We start from the raw sequence: 21814 nt of genomic DNA, 5'->3' as shown, positions 1-21814 counted from the left end.
AAGAAACAGAAAATGAGGAGCCTTTGTTGTGCTTTCTTTTATATTTTATCCAAATATAATTTTAACTATTAAGGTTGCAATATTTTATAATTTGCACACTTATCTTATTTTTTGAGAAAATTAACATAGTGTTATATTTTATTCATTTGTTTTTTATTAACCTTAAATATGATACTGGTGTCAGTCATTTTTGCCATTCAGAAAACATACATTTTTTGATGTTTTTAATTTTAGTAAGTTTCTGCAATATTTCACCTCTTTTACAATAACTGTTAGTAAAAGATTACTTTGTTTTTGATTTTTATGTGATGACTTACTATCCTTTTCTGTCCTTCAGAAAAGGATAATATCCCATCACAGGAAAATCTAGAAGCATCATGAAATCTCTTACAAATTGTTATATCATAGAAGATTACTAAAATTAAAAATATTGAGGAAAAAAAAGTGTTTTCTAAATGGCCAAAATTATTTACACCGCCCTTATATTTAAGGTTAATAAAACTTTAAATATGATAGTGGTGTAAGTCATTTTTCCCAACCAGAAAACACTTTTTTCAATGTTTTTAATTTTAGTAATCATTATATTTTACTATGGCAGCCACTAAGAAATTTCATCATGTTTCTTGATTTTTCTGTGGTAAGGTACTAAAATACTCAGAAGAATATAAATTTGACTTATGCCACTGTGATTCTCATTGGCTTATTATGCAATCTAATATGATAAATATGAAATAGACTAATATGCTTCCACTTAGGTAAAACAGTTAATGCACACAGTTAACAATATATAATAATGCATTATTAATAATTTATTGATGTTTATGTATGAGGGTGGTTCAATAAAGAATCGTCCTCACCTACTTCCACATATTGCAGAGTATTTTGTGTGTAGCGTCATACATATCTCTGTACTAAAGGTGTAAAATTTCAGCCCTGAGTCTTAATTTGTTTTTTCCTTACAGAGCTGAACATGTGACGAAGTAGCATTATGGACAAAGTTGAAGCCAGAGCTGTAATCCGGTATCTGTTCTTGAAGGGGAAATCTCCTAAAGAAATCCATTAGGAGATGACTGCTGTATATAAGAATGAAACCCCATAGACAGTTTAGATATGGTCGGACATCGGTAGAATCTCAGCCCATTCCAGATCATCCCCATTCAGCCATTGATGACAGCATTATCATAAAAGTGGAATCGTTAGTCATGAAGATCACTGGATATCTGTGTGTGGATTGTCCCAGGAGGTGAAGATTAGTGTGGGCGCTGTTGAAACAGTCCCTTGTGACCAACTCCATTTATGGAAATTGAGTGCAAGATGGATTCCCCGATTATTGACTGGTTTCCAGAAGGCTGAACGACAACAGAAATCACAAGAGTTGTTAGCCCTGTGCCCAAAAAATGAGGAAAACTTTTTTCTCTCGTCTAATCACTCAGGATGAAAGTTGGATACACCATTTCGACCCTGAAAGTAAAAAGCAGTCTATGGAATGGTGACATCATGGTCCCCCCACCCAGAAGGCAAGGGTCCAAGCGTCAGCAGGAAAGGTCTTGCTGACTGTGTTTTGGGATGAGAAAAGCATAATAATGACTGATTACCTGCCGAAAGGTAGAATAATTACAGATGCCTATTATGCCAACTTACTCACAAAATTATGGGAGAAAATCAAAAAAAATGTAGGTGTGGCATACTGTCCAAAGGTGTGAGAATGCTTCAAGACAATGCCCCAGTTCACAATTCTGAAATTGCAACAACACAAGCGGCCACTTGTGGATATGAAATACTGTCCCATCCAGCCTACTTACCTGATCTTGCGCCATCGGACTTCTTGTGTCCTTCCCTCAAATCATTTTTTCGGCGGACCCACTTCCCTGCCGACGAGACATTCATTTCTGCAACAGAGTCATGGTTCAAAGACTAACCTCACCACTTCTACAAAAACAGTATCCGTAGCCTCATCCATCGATGGGAAAAATGTGTAAATCTGCACAGTGGCTATGTAGAGAAGGACTGTGCCAAGAATCAACAGGCTAGTACCTCTGCAGCTAAGTAGGACAATTCTTTATTGAACCACCCTTGATATTGAAAAAAGTATGTTTTCCAAATGGCCAAAATCATTTACACCACCCTTATATTTAAAGTTAATAAAACTTTAAATATGATAGTGTTGTAAGTCATTTTTCCCATCCAGAAAACACATTTTTTTCAATGTTTTTAATTTTAGTAATCATCGTATTTTACTATGGCAGTTACTAAGAAATTTCATCATGTTTCTTGATTTTTCTGTGATAAGTTACTAAAATACTCAGAAGAATATAAATTTGACTTATACCTGTGATTCTCATTGGCTTATTATGCAATCAAATGTGATAAATATGAAATAGACTAATATGCTTCCACTTAGGTAAAACAGTTAATGCACACAGTTAACAATATATAATAATGCATTATTAATAATTTATTGATGTTTATGTATATACTGTTTTGTATTTCAAATAATTTTTTTTTTTTTTTTTTTTTTTTTTTTGCTTTTTAGGACTGGCTTCCAAATGCTAAATCTGCAATTTTAGCTACTGACTTTAGCACACCCAAAGACCTGGTTAATTATTTAAATGATTTGAATACCAATGACACAGAATATAATTCTTATCTTAATCACAAAATAAAAGGCATAATTACTAACAACTTTTTGAAACATTTCCTGGATAAAAGGCAGTGGGGCATTAACAATGACTTTGAAAAAGGAAATTTTATTGAACATTTTGAATGCTTGGTGTGTGAGAGAGTATCTCGTAACTTACGAGCAGAAAAGCTTGGATTTCCAAATTCAAGGTTTCAGGCTAACTTAAGCCATTATGGATGTCCAGAACCTGTATCTTCTTTAACAGGACAGCCAGATCCTCATAGCTGGTGGCTAGAGATGCATCATAAAGCTCTCTTTGAGGCTCAAGCTTTGCAGCAATTGTTGAATGAAGGGCGCAATTTTACTGCTGACCAGTTTTATGGTCGTGTTATAAAGCTACTTGAATCAAGTCACCAGTAATATATGTAATAAAGTATGAATCCTCTTTTTGCTTAACAAGCTGTTCAGTTTTTCTGGCAGTGATTGCTTATGAATATATGAAAAGTACTAATTATATATATATATATGCTAATGCAACATAAATATACAAAATAGATATGATGCACAAGGGCCAGATTTATTGAGGTACAGTATGTGCAGTTTCCTGAGATCCTTGTCATAGGAACCACAAACAATGCAATACCGTAAGAAGTGATTTTTAGCTATTAATTGTGTTTCTTTGATATTAATTATTCCTTTTTTTTTTTTGTTTATTTTATTTAAATCTATTTATTTCTATGTTTATACTCTGAAAGCTTGTGCATATGGCAAACATTAGAAAAGGGCTTCTAAAAATATGTGCACCAGACCCCTAGAGTTTTGGTAGTGATGATGTTAATGAGAACTTTTACGTCATATACCTATTTAATAGGTTTCTTATAATAATGCTATTAAAACACTAATTTATTTTATTATCTACTGTATTACTATGCCAGTTCCTTTTTTACTAGTAATTATAGATTAAAATTAGTGTTGTTTTTTTTTTTTTCTTATATTTTTATAAATACCTTTTGAAACAGCATTACTGGAATTCAGTTTGAGTTGAACTCTCAATAATGCTATTAGGTTTGCAAAATTATTCGTGTCAGTATTAGGCTGAAAAAGGAAATGTTTTGGAAATGTTGCTCAGTAAAAAGAGTGGCAAAATCGGCAGCTTTTTTTGGACACCAAATGTTTTGTACCACTCCTGTTGTCAGAAGTGGTATAAAACAAGCATACCTAAATTAAAGTATATAAGAATAATACTTCATGGTATTGTGACTTTTTCTGTTTTTCACCTATTTCGAATGGTTGAGCAGGAGAACTTTATAGAGGCTTTTTTGTTATGGATTGTAGCAGAATGAAAAAGAGGAAAAATATTATACCTCAGTTTGAGCCTCAAACAGAGATATAAGATTTTTCTCCTGGGTTTATTCTAGGTTTTTAATTCACACAAAACGAATATGCTTGATTACATGCATGGATTATATGTATCATGTCTGTAAATTTCGTTTTGGATTATATGTAAACCAGCATTTGCAATTTACAGACAAAATAAAATAATATGGGCTTGTCTGGCCAGTGAATGGAAGGGAAGGGAAGGGATTTTTATGAGTCATAGGCCAACACAGTATAGCTGGAACATAGACAAAAAAGTGAATGAAGATGATGAGTACTCCAAATCACTCCAGAATCACTCCATGATATGGAGTGATTTTGAAAAATTACCGAAATTAACAGTAAATACGTTAAATCACATCACTGATTTTAAAAATTTAAATACAGGCAGTCTATAGTTTAATGGTCTGAATTATATTAGCATTAGCATTAGTAGAGGCATTTGATGCAAGAAAGCAAGCTTATGCAGCATCAGCCAAAAAAAAAAAAAAACCCCCACTTCCACTTCACCCCTCTGTTCGTTCAAAATACCTGTCCAGCTGAGCCTTAAACTTATTTAGGCTATCAACCTCCACTACAAGGGATGGAAATCTGTTCCACCAACCAACCACCTGCTGGCTAAAGGCAAATTTCCGCACGTCTATCCTACATCTGTCTTTCCTCAATTTGAATTTATGCCCTCTCAGGTGATTATTCTGAGCGAGAGGAAGAATCCCATCAGCATTGAGCATGCTCAAACCATTCAAGGCTTTATACACCTCTATCAGATCACCTCGCTGGTGCCTAGTCTCCAGACACTGTAATTTGCAAAACTTAAGCCTTTCTTCATAAGAGCACCCCTTTGTTCCATTCACTAATCTTGTTGCCCTTCTCTGTACTCGTTCCAGCAGCTCTACATCCTTCTTGAAATTAGGCCTCCAGACCTGTATACAGTACTCTAGGTGTGGCCTGACCATTGCCTTATACAAGGGAATAATCACCTCCTTATCCCTGCTGGAAAAATTCCTGTATATCATTGACAATACTCCATGAGCTACTCTTGCAGCCCGTCTGCACTGCTCAGAGAACTTCATATCTGCCTGCACAACCACCCCCAAGTCCCTTTCATTCTCTACCACTGTCAGTGTAGTACCACAGAGTTGATACGTTGCTCTGGGGTTGCTGTTTCCCATGTGTAGTACTTTACATTTGTCAATGTTAAACTTCATTTGCCACCTCTCAGCCCATCTGCTCAACCTTTCCAGATCCCGTTGCAGCAGCATAGTGTCAGTAGTGTCCTTGACAACCCTGCCAACCTTTGTATCGTCTGCAAACTTGGACATTAAGCTTGATATACCATCATCAATATCATTTATAAATACAGAAAACAATAATGGACCCAACACTGAGCCCTGAGGGACTCCACTAATAACATTAGTCCACGATGAGCAGTGTCCATTGATTACCACTCTCTGTCTTCTCCCCCTCAACCACCCCTTTATCCATAGCAGCAATTTGCCTCCAATGTCACACTGCTCCAATTTGTGTAGCAGTCTTCCATGTGCAACAGTATCAAAAGCCTTTCTAAGATCCAAGTATATAATATCAAAGCTATTCCTTGCATCCAGTTCTTTTGTGACTGCATCATAGTATCCAATCAAATTGGTCAGGCAAGACTTCCCCTTAACAAAACCATGCTGTGTCCGAGCTATAACTGAAGTCTTGTCTGAATGATCCTGCAGTGCTTCTTTAACCAGTGCCTCCATTAATTTTCCTGGAACAGAAGTTAAGCTCACAGGTCTATAATTACTTGTGTCAGCCTTTGATCCTCCTTTGTGAATTGGGGTCACATTTGCACATTTCCAGTCTATGGGTACCTCCCCTGAGTCCAAGGAAGCTCTCATAATTATGGCTAAGGGTTTGCTTACTTCCTTTGCTGCCTCCTTTAATATAACTGGACAGATCCCATCCACCCCGGGTGCCTTTCTTGTGTTTATCTTCAACAGTTTCTAGATAATATTATTCTGGACGTCTTATGTTCAGTGTTGCAGACTTGTATTAATATCATCACATGATAAACCAGATTTATGTCAGCCAGCAGTGTTACTAAACACTACTATTGCTCCTGCTGTAGTTGATTTTGTTCCTTTCTATTTGTCAGGTGACTTTTTTTGTGCAATTTTAAACATGCCTGAAATTTAATTTAGCTACTTTTATACAAATCTAGTGACAATTCATGATTTTTAAATATATTCATATTCACACATTAAAACTAAATTATTATTAAAACCAAACATAATTTCTAAAATAAGCCCTGTTTGTGGCTATATATGCTGGTATAATTTGTTGTGGAACGAGGTTGGTTGATGTCCAGAGTTATTTTTCTTTTTGTGTGAAAATACAGTGATGGCCACATAAATTGCATCACTAACTTTTCTCCCAAAACAAGCATTGCAATTGAAATAATTGCTCCTGTAGCCTCAAATTTGTTATACACTGAATAAAAATGATTATACATTTTATTGATATAAAAATAAAGTATGCTCCAGGCCAGCGTTTCCCAAACTGTGTTCAGTGGAACACCAGTGTTCCGTGAGATGTGAACAAATATTCTGTAAAAAATCATAATTAATAATTAAAAAATGAAATAAAATAAATAATTTTCTTATTTTCACATTTAGCATATACCAATTAGGTATCATTCTAATTTTTAACATTGTTTTTTTTTTTTTTTTTTTTTTAATATACTGTACTGGCATCGACTAATAATCAAATAGCCCCCAGAACACTATATTTTTGCAGGCTTTGCATAGAGAAGTATGCATAGAGGTAGTGACATCTATGAAAAAGAAAGAATATAGTGATCTAATGTGCCATTCTTATGCAATTTAGCCTGGAGTACACAGGTTGAGGGAGGGGGGGGAAGTGAACCGATATCATGCATCATTGGGGTAGATGAAACAAAGTAGCCTTATGCTGACACGTCCTTGCATGTCTACACAGTGCTGGTGGTGCAGTGTGGACTGTCTTTGCAATTGTGAGATAGTTCTGTAGTAGTGTGGAAAACTAGTAAGCATAACTAAACTCACTTCCTTGTATAAATATTTGTTTTGATAATTATCAGTATTTCGAAATATTATTATTAAAATAAATGACCATAGATTTGTTTTAAAAATGGTCATAAAACGAGAAGCAAGTACTTCTAGTATTGCAACTGTGGTTGATGAAAATGAACACAATATTGTCACACTTCAAAGTGAGGATGAACAATCGCAGCCTTCTGTTCCTCAAAAATCAGAAGTGAAAAAACAGGAACCAACTAATAAAAGACCAAAACGAAAGTATGATGACAGTTATTTGAATTTTGGCTTTACATATGTTGGAAATAAAGATGCTCCTGATGCACAGTGTGTTGTATGTAACAACATATTAAGAAACAGTTCTTTGGCTCCAGCTAAACTTGTGTTGCATAAGTGTTCCGTAAATATATTGCGAGAAGAAAAGCGTTCTGTTACTAAAAACGTTTGGGAAATGCTGCTCTAGGCCATATGAATGCCCTTTCTGTGTGACCCAATATTTGAAATTAACATTATGTAATAAGATGGGAAAAAAATATACCAATAGCTATTCATATTTTTAGATCATAGAGATATTCCTAGTTTCTTCATGGCTCCAGACATGTATAATGGTTTTTGCAGTGTTATCTTGCATGATGGCTTTATAGCAGTAGTTTTCTGTCCTGTAACACTCCATTAGTTTTTAATCAGATTCAAATCAACAGTACTTCCTAGCCATAATAAGGATCAAATATTTTAGTCTTGCATGAACTTATTCATCTTTAAAAAAAAAAAAAAATTGATAAAAAGCCAGTGTTTTAAACAAGTTAAAATTAGCATACTATAAATTGCATTAAATGATTATGTAATGATGTACTAATCTTACTTGAAGTATGGTAATGTGCAGAATCATGTTGGAAAACAATTTTCTGTTCTGTGAAAGAAGTCTTGTTGATGGGCAAAACAGTCTGCTTTAAAATTTTCATGTACAGTCGGTCCTCGTATAACACGTGTTTACATTACACGAATTCGATCATACACGATTTATAAATAGGGGAACGTTATCTTATATAACACGAACCGAATTCGCTTATACACGATTCGCCTTTGTGTTTACAAGAAATGGCAGTCGAACGCGGAATCACCCCAACTGAACGCAACACGATAGGAATGAAGAAGATTCTGAAAATGTATTTATGTGTTTTATATCAGTGAAGGGGAAACACATTTCACCATAATAACGTAAAAACCAACACAATTCCAGTTATCGATATAATCACAAATGCAATTAGATCGAGTTTACTACCAGTTTATAACAGATTCCACTAGCAGAAACGCAACTGGAAATTGTTTTTATTGTTTTATGGTAGTAACCCCCAGAAATGTGCTTTAGTAAAATGTGAGGTGTTAATAGTGTATCTCGGCCTTTACGGTGTTGTTTATTCAGTTGCTACACGCGCGCAGCTTTGTTTATGTGTATCAAGCGTGCCTCCTCATTTTGTAATTGTACTTTATTCCCTAAAAATGAGTAAAATACTTAAAAGGTGTGAAAAGGAAGCGTTCTGGCTAAGACACTGCAGATTCAGAGAAAAAAAAAAAAGCAATATCGATAAACAGAGGCGGACTGGGTCAAAAATTCTTAACCGTGAAAATTTATAGTGGCCTCATACTACGGTTTATGGCCAAAATCACACCGGCCTCCGGCCCACCGTGGTTTTCCCCGTAAGGCTTCTGTCCGCCTCTGTCGATAGAGAAAAAATATGAAATTGTGAAACGCTTTGAGCAAAATGAAAGGCCATGTGATATTGCACGTGCTATAGGCCTAAATCAGGCAACGCCGAGAATTACAAAGAATGCAGAGAAAATAAAAACAACTTTCATAGCAGGAACAACTCAAAGTGTAATTAAAATCCATTAGATTAAGACACAAGAATTGGAAGGGATGGAACGGCTGTCATCTGTTTGGATAGAAAATCAAACAAAAAACAAGTCTGCTTACGATAGAAGCAAAAGCATTAGCAATATTTTATTACGACTTACGTATTATAAAATACGTAAGTATTTTATTACGACTGTTTTATTTAATATAATAAATTTTTTACGAATAAAATACGTATTTTATTCGTAAAAAATACTTTTTTAGTATTAAAAAATACTAAAAATACTTTATTATAATATTTTTATTACGTATTTTAATCGTTATAAAATACTTAACGTATTTTATAACGATTAAAATTACCCGATTATTTATTGTTTGGTAATGTTTTGGTTCCAAATGTGTGTTCAATCTTGGGTGGTCGGCACCTAACCCTACTTTTCCCATAGGGTCTGTTGTTTATATTGCACGATTTCGCATTGCACGAGAGTTTCTAGGAACGCAACTATCGTGCTATATGAGGACAGACTGTACTAAATATTAACAGTGCCACTTACAAAATGTATTCTGCCCATTCCTTTGCTCATTATGCATCCCTAAACCATCTGGCCCAGTGGAAACTTTACTGTTGATTGAATACAATCAGTAGTATATATCATCCAATCTATGTGGAGATTAAATTTGGATTCATCAGAGAATATTACAGATTCCCGTTTTTCCGTTAGCATGTTCTTTAGCGTAGGTTAGTTGTTTTTCCTAATGGATTTTGTCAATAAGAGCTTCTTACAAGGTTGTTATTCTTTCAGACCACTCATCACAAGTCTTTGTCAGAGTTCTATCACTTGCATATACCCCAGTATGTTCCTTCCACATGGATTTAGGTCTGTGGAACTTGCACAGCAATCACAGAGGTATAGATGCATCAAAACTCTCTGTGCTGTAGTACTTTTCCTTTTCAGTGTGGTTACAGATTTTTTTTTGAAATCTCTGGTCTTACATTTCTTTCTAATTAACCCTGACACAGTAACTGGTCACAGACTGGTCACAGCTAACTTATGCAGCTATATGTTGATTAGAAAAGCCTTCCTGTCAAGAGTAATAATTATGCTTTTCTTCTCTGGAATTAACTGAGTGCCATGCCCATGCTGAATAGGAAGTGAAGACAGATAGCAATAGGTAGATGCTTTTATAAACAAAGTGATGCAATACCACTCTAAAATTACAGAATCATGATGCAAATCACGCTAGTTTTACAGGATGATGTTAATAGAGTTCAAAATTGAGAGTAGCATTAGAATTATTAGAGGCATATCGTGCAAGAAAGCAAGCTTATATACCATTGGTCAAAAAAAAAACTTCCCGTTTCACCAATCCATTCACTCCAAAAGTCTGTACCTACAACAGTATGGAAACTATTACACTAACAGACTCCATAAATGCCATCTTGGATGTCTAGTTCAGCCATGAATTTATTTAAGCTGTCAGCTTACACAGTGGCAGATGTTTGTTCCAGCAATTAACCACCCACTGGCAAAAGGAAAATTTCCGCACATCTATTCTCCAACTGTCTTTCCTCAGTTTGAGATTTTCCCCCCCCCCCACCCCAGGTGCAGAATCTGAGCAAGAGGAAGAATCCCATCAGCATTGAGCTTGCTCAAACCATTCAAGGCCTTATACGCCTCAATTAGATCACCTTGCAGGTGCTTAATCTCTAGAAGCTGCAATTTGCAGAACTTAAGCCTTTCTCGGTAATAGCAACCCTTTGTTCCACTCACCAATCTCATTACCCTTCTCTGTACTCGTTGCAGCAGCTCTACATCTTTCCTAAAATGAGGCTTCCAGAGGTGTAGCCTGACCATTGCCATATACAAGGGGATAACACCTCCTTATTGCTGTTAGAAAAAATCCTATATATCATTGACAAGATCCCATTAGCTACTCTTGCATTGGTTGCACTGCTCAGAAAACATCATATCTGACTGCACATTTCTCAGCCCATATGCTCAACTTTTCCAGATCCTTTTGCAGTAGTGTACTGTCCTTACTGTCATTAACAACCCTACCAATCTTCTTATCATCTGCAAACTTGGACATTAAGCCTGATATACCTCCATCAGTATCATTAATAAATACAGAAACAACAGTGGGGGACATCACTAATAACATTAGGCGACGAAGAGCAGTGTCCATTGATTACCAGTCTGTCTTCTCCCACTCAACCATCCCTTTATACATTGCAGCAACTTGCTCTTAATGCAATACTCCTCCAACTTGTACAATAGTCTTCCATGTGCAACAGTATCAAAAGCTTTCAGGAAATCTAAATATATGATATCAAAATTTTTGCATCTAGTTATTTTGTGACCATATCATAGTATCCAATGAAATTGGTCAGACAAGACTTACCCTTAACAAACCCATGCTGTGTCTGAACTATAACTGCAGTCTTGTCTAGATGATCCTGTAGTGTTTCTTTAACCAGTGACTCCATTATTTTTCTCGGAACAGAAGTTAAACTAACAGGTGTGTAATTACTAATGTCACCCTTCAATCCCCCTTTGTTAATTTGGGATACATTTGCACACCTACAGTCCTTGGGGACCTCCCTGAGCCCAATGGTGCAGTCATAATCATGCCTTAGGGCCTGCTTACTTCCTTTGCTGCCTCCTTTTATATAACTGGATAGATCCCATCCACTCCAGGTGCCTTTCTTGTCTTTAACTGCAACAATTTCATATGACATAATTTAAAAATTTTTTTTTTTTTATGAAAACCCCAAAACATGAGAGGTGTTAGAACCTATAGTACTTAGTACTGTGCTTGGATTGGAGGTTGAGAAGACTAGAGAAGATATTTGTTGACATTAGACTTGAACTGTAAATTTCAGGAAATACCTACGAAGGAAGGTTGTTCCAGAAAATGGCAGTTGAATGAATAAACAAGCAAGATAAAAAGTTGGTTCTGTGAGTTTGAAGTTGGACAGTAAATGGATGTTGGTGGCACATGTTCAGACTGTTTGAAAGAGAGAGCGGGAATCATAGAAGCCAATTCAGAAGAACAGTGCCCATGGAAGTGAAGTATCAGTAGAAAAGGCATGCAGCAGAAACAGTACATCTATGAGACAGTGAATGGAGAGACTCTGTTAGAGAGGAGTCATTAATTAACCTAACTGCCCTCTTCTGAATGGAATCTAGAAGCCTGAGAGAGGTTTTGGGGGCACCACCCCAGATGTGGGAACAATATTCCATGCTAGGGCAGATTTGTGATTTGTACAGAGTGAACAGCTGTTTGGAAGAAAAGTAACGCCGAGAGCGAAAGAGAAAACCAAGTTTTTTAGATGCAGAGGAAGCAATATTGGTAATGTGCTTGTGCCAAGAGAGATTAGAAGTCAGGGTAATCCCAAAAGAGAGATATCATTTTGCCTAGAAATCGGAGTGCCACCAAAGATAAGCATATGAGCAGAAAAATCCTTTTTGCGAGATATAAGACAAGACTGAGTTTTAGAAGGATTGAAATCAACTAAGCTGTCTTTGCTCCACTGGAAAATTACCTGGAGATCTGCATTTAAGGAATTGGTAGTGGATATTCGAGAAGTTGAAGCTGATTGAGCAGGGCAAGGTTTCTCAAAATGAAAAGTAGAATGCAATGTGCTATCATTGGCAAAACTATGGATAGGATTTCCAGTCAATTGAAGAAGGTCATTAATATGCAAGAGGAAAAGAGTGGGGGAAAGAACTGAACTTGGGGGGACACCAGCATTAGTGGAGAAGTTAGAAGACAGAGATCCATCCACCATCACCCTCAGTGAACGATCAAAGAGAACACTGGATAACCAACTGGAAAAACAGTTGGCGAACCATAAGATGGAAGCTTGTTTAAAGACCTTTATACCAAACATGATCGAAAGTCTTTGAGATATCAATTGCAACTGCTTGTGTTTCACTGAACTTTTCCATTGAATTTGTCCATAAATGGGTAGCATAAGGTAAAATATCGCCTATGGATTGAAACTGATGGAATCCATACTGGCGATTGTTAATCAGACAGAAGGTTTCTAAGTAGTTTAAGAGTTGGTGGTTAATTGATTTCTCCATTACTTTAGAAAGAGTAGAAGTAATTTCAATGGGACAATAACTGGATGGGAGGGATTTGTCACCCTTTTTAGGAACTGGCTGGATATGAGCAAATTTCCAAGCAGAAGGAAAAACACAGTTGGAAGAAGAAAGTGAAAAAAGGTAGCAAAGAACAGGAGTAAGTTCAGAAGCACAGGTTTTAAGAACAACTGGAGAAATACCATCAGGACCTTGATCTTTCTTAGCATCAAGATTCATCAAAATCCTTTGACATCCTTTTGACGGAAGGCCACAGAAGGCATTGAATGAAGCGTGTTGGGAATGGTGGTAGGTGTTTTACCAAGATCATTAATACATGAGTTGGAAGAAAAATGGGGTGCTAGCAGGTCAGCTTTATCCTTGGCTGAAGTGACAACAGAACCATCTGGTTTTGACAGAGGTGGGAGCAGAGATGGGCAAAAGTTGCGGCCAATAGCTTTGGCAAGAGACCAGAATGCTCGACTACCATTAGAGCAAGAAGCAAATTTTCTACACTTAACCTGTTCAAAATCTAGTTTGGACTGATTAATAACTGTTTTACAATTGTTGCGAGCTTTAGTGTAGGCAGAAAATGAAACTGAAGAATTGGAAACAAGCCAATCACGATATGCAACATTCTTCTCCTGAACAGCCTTAGCACATTTATTGGAAAACCATGGTTCAGATAAAGGACAAGATTTTAAAGTGGAATGTGGGATAAAGGATTCCATTCCTACAAGAATATTGGCGCCTCCGTAGCCAGGTGGGAAGGAGCAGCAGTGCGTAGCACACGCTTCTTGATTAGACCGGGGTTCGAGCCCGTCACCACCAAATACGGAGGATGCGGAAAGGTCAGGGAATGACCACCGCATATCCCGGAGCAATATGGCCTTAGTTGCTAATGCTCCTAAAAAGCAAATAACAAACAAACAAACCTACAAGAATAATTTCACTGACACGATCTGAGCAAACGTTGACATCAGAAGTTTTGAAACAGTAGTCCTTCCAAGGAAAAGAAGAAAAGAAATCTCGCAGGTCATCCCATTTTGCATTCTTGTAATGCCAAACAACAGTAGGTTGGAAATAGTTATGAGATAAAGGCTCCATTGGAGAAGAGACAATCACCAAATTGTGATCTGAGGTGCCTAAAGGATCACTTTGACCGTATACTTAGAAGGGTTGTTTGTGAGAAAAAGATCAAGCGTGTGTTGGCTGTATGGTTAGGATTGTCCTAGTATTCCTGTAGGTAAATGAACAATCTGTGCAAGGTCATTAGTAATTGCAAAAGCCTCAGCATCTCGACCTGCTGGGTCGGTGTGACTAGAAAACGGAAGCCAGCTGGAGTTGTGAACATTAAAATCACCAAGGAAAATTACCTCACTGTTAAGAAAGTTGGACTGAAGAGAGTCAAGTTGCAAAAAGAGGAAGTTGAAGAGCTCCAAGTGATTAGTGGAATTGGGAGAATGGTAGAGATAACAGATGAATTTGACACAATGAGGTAGAGAGATTTTAAGCCAGAGAAGATTGAAAATAGGAGATTCCAAATTACCAAGTCTCTGACAGGGAATATCGGAATGGTCATATGCACAAGTACCACCTTTGAGGCGAAAGAAATCATACAGCAAATAATTTGGCCAACTGAGATGAGTAGTAGTTGAATCAACCAATAACAGATTCTGTCAGAAAAAGTACATTGGGTTTGGCAGACTGCAAGTGGGTGGAAATGGACATCGTTGAGATTAGAATTGAGACCACATATTTGCGAAATGAACTAGGAAGTGTTTGGGAGTTTTGATCTTTTGGCAGATAAGCTTACTCTATTAGTGTGACAATTCATGGTGTATTCAATAGTAAAAAAAAGTGGGGGGGGGATATACATGGTAAGAATATACCCAGATCCTTGACATAACCCCCCCCACATACACACTACTCGGACTCCCTCCAGTCATTGTCTAGCAGAGTACGGGTAGCAAGATTATACACTAGCTGATCCGGAAGCCTCCTAAAGAGTTACCAATGGTAAGTTCAAGAGCACACATGGTTCGGTCCGGTGTACTAACTAGCAGCCGGCCTGCGAACACTGTTTTAGAGTTGTACCCTCAAAATGTAAGGAAGATTGGATCTCGCCATGATGTCCATCATGACCTCAAAAGTCATCAGTCATACTCATGATGGAAGAGATGGGGAAGGGTTGACCGGAACTTAACTCTGTAGAATAAACATGCCTGTGTTCCGCCACTTCAAGCCTCCAATAAGCAAAGTGGTGGTATTGCACCGATTGATGAGAGTCCTCTACCACCTAGTATCGCCTGATAACCCACAGTGTGCTTGTGCAAGGAGGTTATACCCAAGATTACAGGAAATGACATAATTTTACCTATAGAGGAAGTTATTAAGGAAATATTAAACTTTACAAGAGTGTTGTGATTTATGTGGCCACCACTAGCTTAGAAAGTCAAAATATGACTATTCAGCCCTTTCATCATTAAACCTCCATAACGATTTATAGGATAGGAACTAACTCCTATAGTATTCTTATGCAATGCATTCACTTGTATAACATTCGCTCTGTTTATGTTCTCATTAATTTCTTTTAAAAACGGTCTCCACCTTAAAACACTGACATTCTTTGTCAGTCAGTTTGAGTTCTGTTATTATTTTAGTTTTCCTGAATTGTGCCTGCAGTGTCTTATTATTGCGTTGTTACTGCTCTTACTGCTCTCTAGGTTTTAGATACTACTATGCCCTCTGGGTTTTTAGTTCATTGAACTGTACAATTTTTGCCCTATTTTTGCTTAACCCTCTATCAGGAACACCACAAAAAGCAGCATGAGCAGATATACTGTTCCCAGTGCATTTAGCAATCAACAGTTTTGGTAAAAAGGAAAGAAATTGTTTTAACTCATGTGCTTTATAATTCTATTCTTTATTCTGATACTGTTATTAAATAAAAATGAATAAGGTCTTTAGTTGCAGTGGTCTTATTATCTAAAAAAGATTATTTTTCTGGCTATTTCATTTCCAGTGCACTGATAAAAATCAAAATGAGAGCAATAAGTAGCAATAGGAAAAAACTAGTTGTTTTATTGTTACAATAAGATGAATTATCTTGAAAGAAGTAACTCCTAGATTTCACCATTAAGTAAATTAAGTTCAGTTTAGGATGAGAAACTTAGAATACCTCACAGGTGAAATCTTCCCTATACTGCTCAGGGACAGCTACAGAACCAAAAGAAAACGTCTTTATGGCATGTGGTTCACAGATGTCAACAGGGTTCAAACTCAGAGCTTTCTAAATAAATGAAAAAGCTGAACCTTAATTTGATATCACCAGGAAACAAGATTTCAGAAAAAAAAATTTTCAGTTTGTACTCCGACAATCACATAAGGTGAGAGAAGTTCACAAGGTACAGAGAAAATTACAAGAATGTTAGCATATTTAGTAGTCATGTGGGCTTGAACTGCTCTCACTCAAAGCATTGAGATTGACCTTGCAAAACAATTGTCAGCTGAAATGTGCCAGAACGTTGCATCACATCATTACAGTTCTATTTATGTGTAACTAAAGATTGGCTCTCATATCTCATAATAAATTTTATCAAGATATAGCTCCAGTTGATGGAACATTTTATAAACTTTGAACAGTGCTGAGCCATTTATGTTTTAAATGTAGGGTTATTACTATTTAATGAAACTAGAAATGCATGATCATATATTGGCAAAAAATTAATTTAGCATGAGACATATTAAACTAAAGAATCAAATGTAAAAAATGCTAATTTTATAAAAATTAAACCCCCTGAGTAAAAAATTATTGCCAGCATTTAATTAACTAATTGCATGGTTGATGTTGCTTGATAAAATTCATTTTGTCAACTTTTATAGAAAGAATCATCACAAAAAAGGCATAGATGCACACACATTGACATCATAAAGAATGTGGTGAATCTAGTGAATTGGCATAATGCACTGTGGCCCCATACCAAGGAAGTCCCTTAATACCCAGACATTCATATGTTGAACTGATAAATTAATGACAGAGGGTACCAAAATCGATTTTTTTTTTTTTTTTTTGCACTGGATTCCCCCCCCCCCCCAACAGTCTGCTCCACCACTGCATAGGGATAAAATACACACAAAAATAATGGAGGTGAAATTTTAAATGGAAATACACAGTAATGCCTCATTAACAGTTACACATGAAGTAACTGCTAGAGACTAAAGATATGATGAGACACTCTGTTAGTGAGAATGCAGTGTGTGTGTGTGTGTGTGTGTGTGTGTGTGTGTGTGTGTGTGTGTGTGTGTGTGTGTGCAGTGTTTGGAACATTAACAGTAAAACAAATTAAATGAAGAACTGAATCTACTTACTATAACTGATGAAATTCATTTCATTAGTTAAGTAGATGGCATTCTTCCTCCTCCTTGTCAGAACCTGTTTGTTTCTTTAACCCTTACGTTGTCATGCTAAATTTCTAATCAATCCTGTGTGACTAATATTAAATGCTTTAAAGAAGTCAACCAATTATTACAAGGAATGAGTAAAAGTAATGGTTCTTTAAGGCAAAGTAAATAAATTTATCCTGTTTTGAAGATTCTTTCTAATAATTTTTCCTTCCCAAAAATTTTTTTTTTGGGAAGGAAAAATTATTAGAATTTAGCCCAGCCCCAGGGTTAAAATGCTGCTACAATAGTCTACATTGTCCAACCATAGAAAATTACCTTGGTGTGGAGGGTTGCTGGCCTAATCTAAAGTTACAAACACTATTGTGTGGATGCTGAATAATTTATTAAAGAAATAATGAATAATTGCCTATGGAGCTTACGATTTAAAATGAAATCTTTAAAATTTAACAAAGAGAATGAATAATAAGTAACTGTTTAAGGAATATACAATTTAGCCAGCTAATATTTAACCATTCACACATGGATTGTGTGCGTGCATGTGTGTGCGCGCGTTTACATGTATATATATATATATATATATATATATATATATATATATATATACATATATATATATACAGTGGATTCCGGTTATTTGGGCCACCGGTTAATCAGGGCAGCCGTTTATTTGGAGCAAATCTTAAAAAACAGAGGCCGATCGAGAAAATTGCCAGGGTTTACTTCGCTTAATTGGGGCAGGAGACCGCAGCACTGGAGATTGCCTCCGACGGTACCATGTGGTTCAGCCAAAATTCTGGAGGTCACAACCGTAAACAAAAACAATTAGCAGTCACCTGTTTATTGGGCTTTTCTGTTAGTGAAATCTATCATGAACAGACAGTAAACTCGATCGTACTGAATTTGCGATAATACCGACAGCTGGAATTCTGTGGGTTATTATGGTGAAATGTGTTTACACTTCCATGAAATCTTCTATCATATAAAAAATTAATTTTTAGATCTTCTCTTCATTCCTATTTTTAAAGCTTTGTAACTCGTTACTCCATTCTCACCTTCGCGTATCGTGTTACTTGCAATTTGTGTGAGGCGCCTCCGTAGCCAGGTGGGAAGGAGCAGCAGTGCGTAGCACACGCTTCTTGATTAGACCGGGGTTCGAGCCTGTCACCACCAAATACGGAGGATGCGAAAAGGTCAAGGGAATGACGACCGCATATTCCCGGAGCAATATGGCCTTAGTTGCTAATGCTCCTAAAAACCAAATAACAAGCAATTTGTGTATACCATGTTCTTTGTTATTGATTGCTTATCTTTTTACTGTTTTAAATTTTAACACCCACCCACAAATGTCAGTGAACAGAAATGTCATCTAGTTTAGTTAGTATGTACATATTACAGTACGTATTAATTATTCCGATTATCACATATATTCTTCCGAATTTCACGTATCATTTAATTTTTTAATTGGTAAGGTAATAAAGGGTAAATTTGTGCTTAATATATCTTTACTTTGATAGCCTGTGGATAATATTCCTCCTATTTTCACTAATTAGAATCGCTGTTTAATAGAATTAAAATTCAATTCACAAACTTGATCACAATGACTGGCGCTTACTACACATCGTATAGTGAATGGTACTTTACTATGGTGATTTGATTCTACAGTGAACTAATTGTAAAGGGGGGTACATTGTATTTTTAACTATTTACGTGAAACTTCGGATAATTGGGGCAGCCGCTTAATCGGGCCAAAATGCACTAGTCCTGATGTGTCCCAAATAACCAGAATGGACTGTATATATATATATATATAATGGGATATATGTGTGTATATATATTTATATATACATTTTACTCATGGTGGGCCCAAGGAGGGTTTTTTTTTTTTTTTTATGGAAACTCCAAACACGAAAGGTATTAAAATCTATGTACTGTGCATGGGTTGAAGGTTGATAAGATAGAAAATACTTGTTGACATTGATATTAGACTGAGTAATATCAAAGACCTGTAGATTGTAATTTTCAGGAAACACATGTGAAGGAAGATTGTTCCAGAAAACAGAAGTTGAAGTGGTGACTGGATGCAGCATGGGTTCGGGACTGGTTTTGAAGAGAGAATGGGATTAAAACATGTCAGTTCAGAAGAACAGTGCCCAAGGGAGTATCTATAAAAAAGGCATGCTTCAGAAACAGAACATCTATGAGACAGAGAATGGAGGGATTTTGTAAGAGATGAGTCATTAATTAACCTGACTGCCTTCTTTAGAAGAGTCGATCCTGAGAGGTTTTGGGAGCAGTGCCCCAGATGTGAGAATATTCCATGGTAGGGCAGATTTGAGATTTGTACAGAGTAAGTTGTTCAGAAGAAAAGTAACACCTGTTTTTTTTTAGATGCAGAAGAACCGATATTCATGATGTACTTATGCTAAGTGAGATTAGAAGTCAGCATAATCCCTAATAGAATGTGTGATCTTGTCTAGAGATTTGAGTGTCGTCGAAGAAAAGCGTCAGAGCAGTAGACTCCTTATGTGAGAGATAAGAGAGGACTAAGTTTTAGAATGATTGAATTAACTAAGTTGCCAGTTGCAGAAGTACCTGGAGATCAGCATTTAATACATTTGCTGTTAGAACACAAACTTGCATCAATTAACTCTGGATCATTAACCTTTTTATGCATATAGCACACAAGCACTCTAATTAGTTAGATATAGATAAAATGATATATTCTGAGTGTTCTATAGAGACCCTTCTTTCAAACAAATGTACTACAAAGTGGAAGGGCACCTCCATAGCCAGGTGGGCAGGAGCAGCAGTGTGTAACATACACTTCTTGATTAGACTGGGGTTCATGCCCACCAAATACGGAGGATGCGAAAAGGTCAGGGAATGACCACTGCATATCCCCGGAGCAATATGGTCTTAGTTGCTAATGCTCCTAAAAACCAAATAACAAACAAAGTGGAAATCAGTGTTAAAATTAGACTTTGCAACAATGAAATGTGTAATGGGACCCAGATTACCTAAATCATTGCATATGACATCTCTCAATGGGACAACTCACAACCCAACTACATTAATCAGCTTCACAGAGATCTGCAAAGCTAATGACTAAAAATATATAAAAACATCTCATTTCAGAAGAAACATATGACCTTAGTTATCCAGTCATCTGAACTATAGTTTATTCTTACAGGAGTGATAGTGACTTTTCACAGTCATAGTTCAGTGAACTCTGACTGAAGAAAACCTCTCTCTCTTTGGTCATGGCTTTTCAAATGTGCATCAGAGGGTGAAGGTTAGACAATAGTCACAACTAATAGGTTTAACAAGTGATCTCAAAGAAAGACTAGCATTATTTGTACTTTTTACAACCAACCTCATATTTATTAATAACTTGTTTGTGACTATCGTAAATTTCATTATAGGCAGTACAGAATGCTATGTAGGCCACTTCAGATTATGGTGTGCATCAGTCATTTTAAGAGTAATTGTGAGGAAATGAAATGTGTAAATAAAATGTATAATTTTTATGTACTTAAAATCATTGTGCACCTGTAATAATATGCCCATTGTGACATTTGTTAGTTTTCATTAACTTAAGATGTAACCTGATATTTATTAATAATAGGAAGAAAATTCATGTGAGAGAACAAAGCCATTTAGTCATCTTATTTTTATGCATTGATTTTAAAAACATTGTTCCATTCTCAGTTGCATTCATTGCTCAAAATAAACAATTCTCTATGTATTTGTACACCTCTTCATGTGTATCTATATATGCATAAATGTCAATTAAAAAAAAAAAAAATGTAAGAGGTTCGTTAAAATGAGTGTGAAATACTCTTGGAAAAAGTGTCAAATTAGTGTGTTAGTATTGTACATCTAATTTCATTAATCTAATATAGTAATGTTGTGTGTAATTTCCAATAGTACTTTGCAATATATGTACCATGATTTATGAAGTGCCTTGTGAAATAAATCACCTTCCATTTGTATAAACAGTATTGTTAAAGTTCAAAGAATACAACCTTTCATTTTTAGTTTTTTATTCATTTTTATCCATATTTGTGTAGGAAAGAAATACATTAAAGAAAAAAATCAAAGATGTAAATTTTTTATATGGAATTTTTATAGAATTCTCATTCTGTGTTTCCAATAAAGTCTGTGATCATTAGAGTTGTGAATAGTAGTGAAAATGCTTAATGTGTAGTTTCAAAACACACTGAATTTTCTTTATATATATTAATGGAATCTGTATCCATTTATGTATCCTCACAATAGAGGATACATAAAATTGAACACTACTAATAATAGTACACTTTAAATAGCAAATTATGCATCTGTAGCACATATTTTTGACTAAAAAATTTCTTCAAATGGAATCTATCAGATATCTTTTGAGGTATCTGGC

At 36.0% G+C, this 21814-nt stretch overlaps 1 protein-coding gene across 1 annotated transcript in view; it reads left to right on the top strand.

Annotated features, from left to right (window-relative positions):
* FucTB (alpha-(1,3)-fucosyltransferase 10) overlaps positions 1-3040 on the top strand; it is a 99384-nt gene extending 96344 nt beyond the window's left edge. The window contains exon 7 of the mRNA XM_090390086.1: positions 2534-3040. Within this exon, the coding sequence (XP_090246212.1) occupies positions 2534-3040 (507 nt within the window). The remainder of the gene's footprint in view (positions 1-2533) is intronic.
* Positions 3041-21814: the final 18774 nt, after the last annotated feature.

The sequence above is a fragment of the Mastigoproctus giganteus genome, chromosome 2 (genome assembly GCF_048544385.1).
Source record: "Mastigoproctus giganteus isolate SK-2022 chromosome 2, ASM4854438v1, whole genome shotgun sequence".
Classification (NCBI taxonomy): domain Eukaryota; kingdom Metazoa; phylum Arthropoda; class Arachnida; order Uropygi; family Thelyphonidae; genus Mastigoproctus; species Mastigoproctus giganteus.
This window is presented reverse-complemented; position numbering and strand designations above follow the sequence as displayed.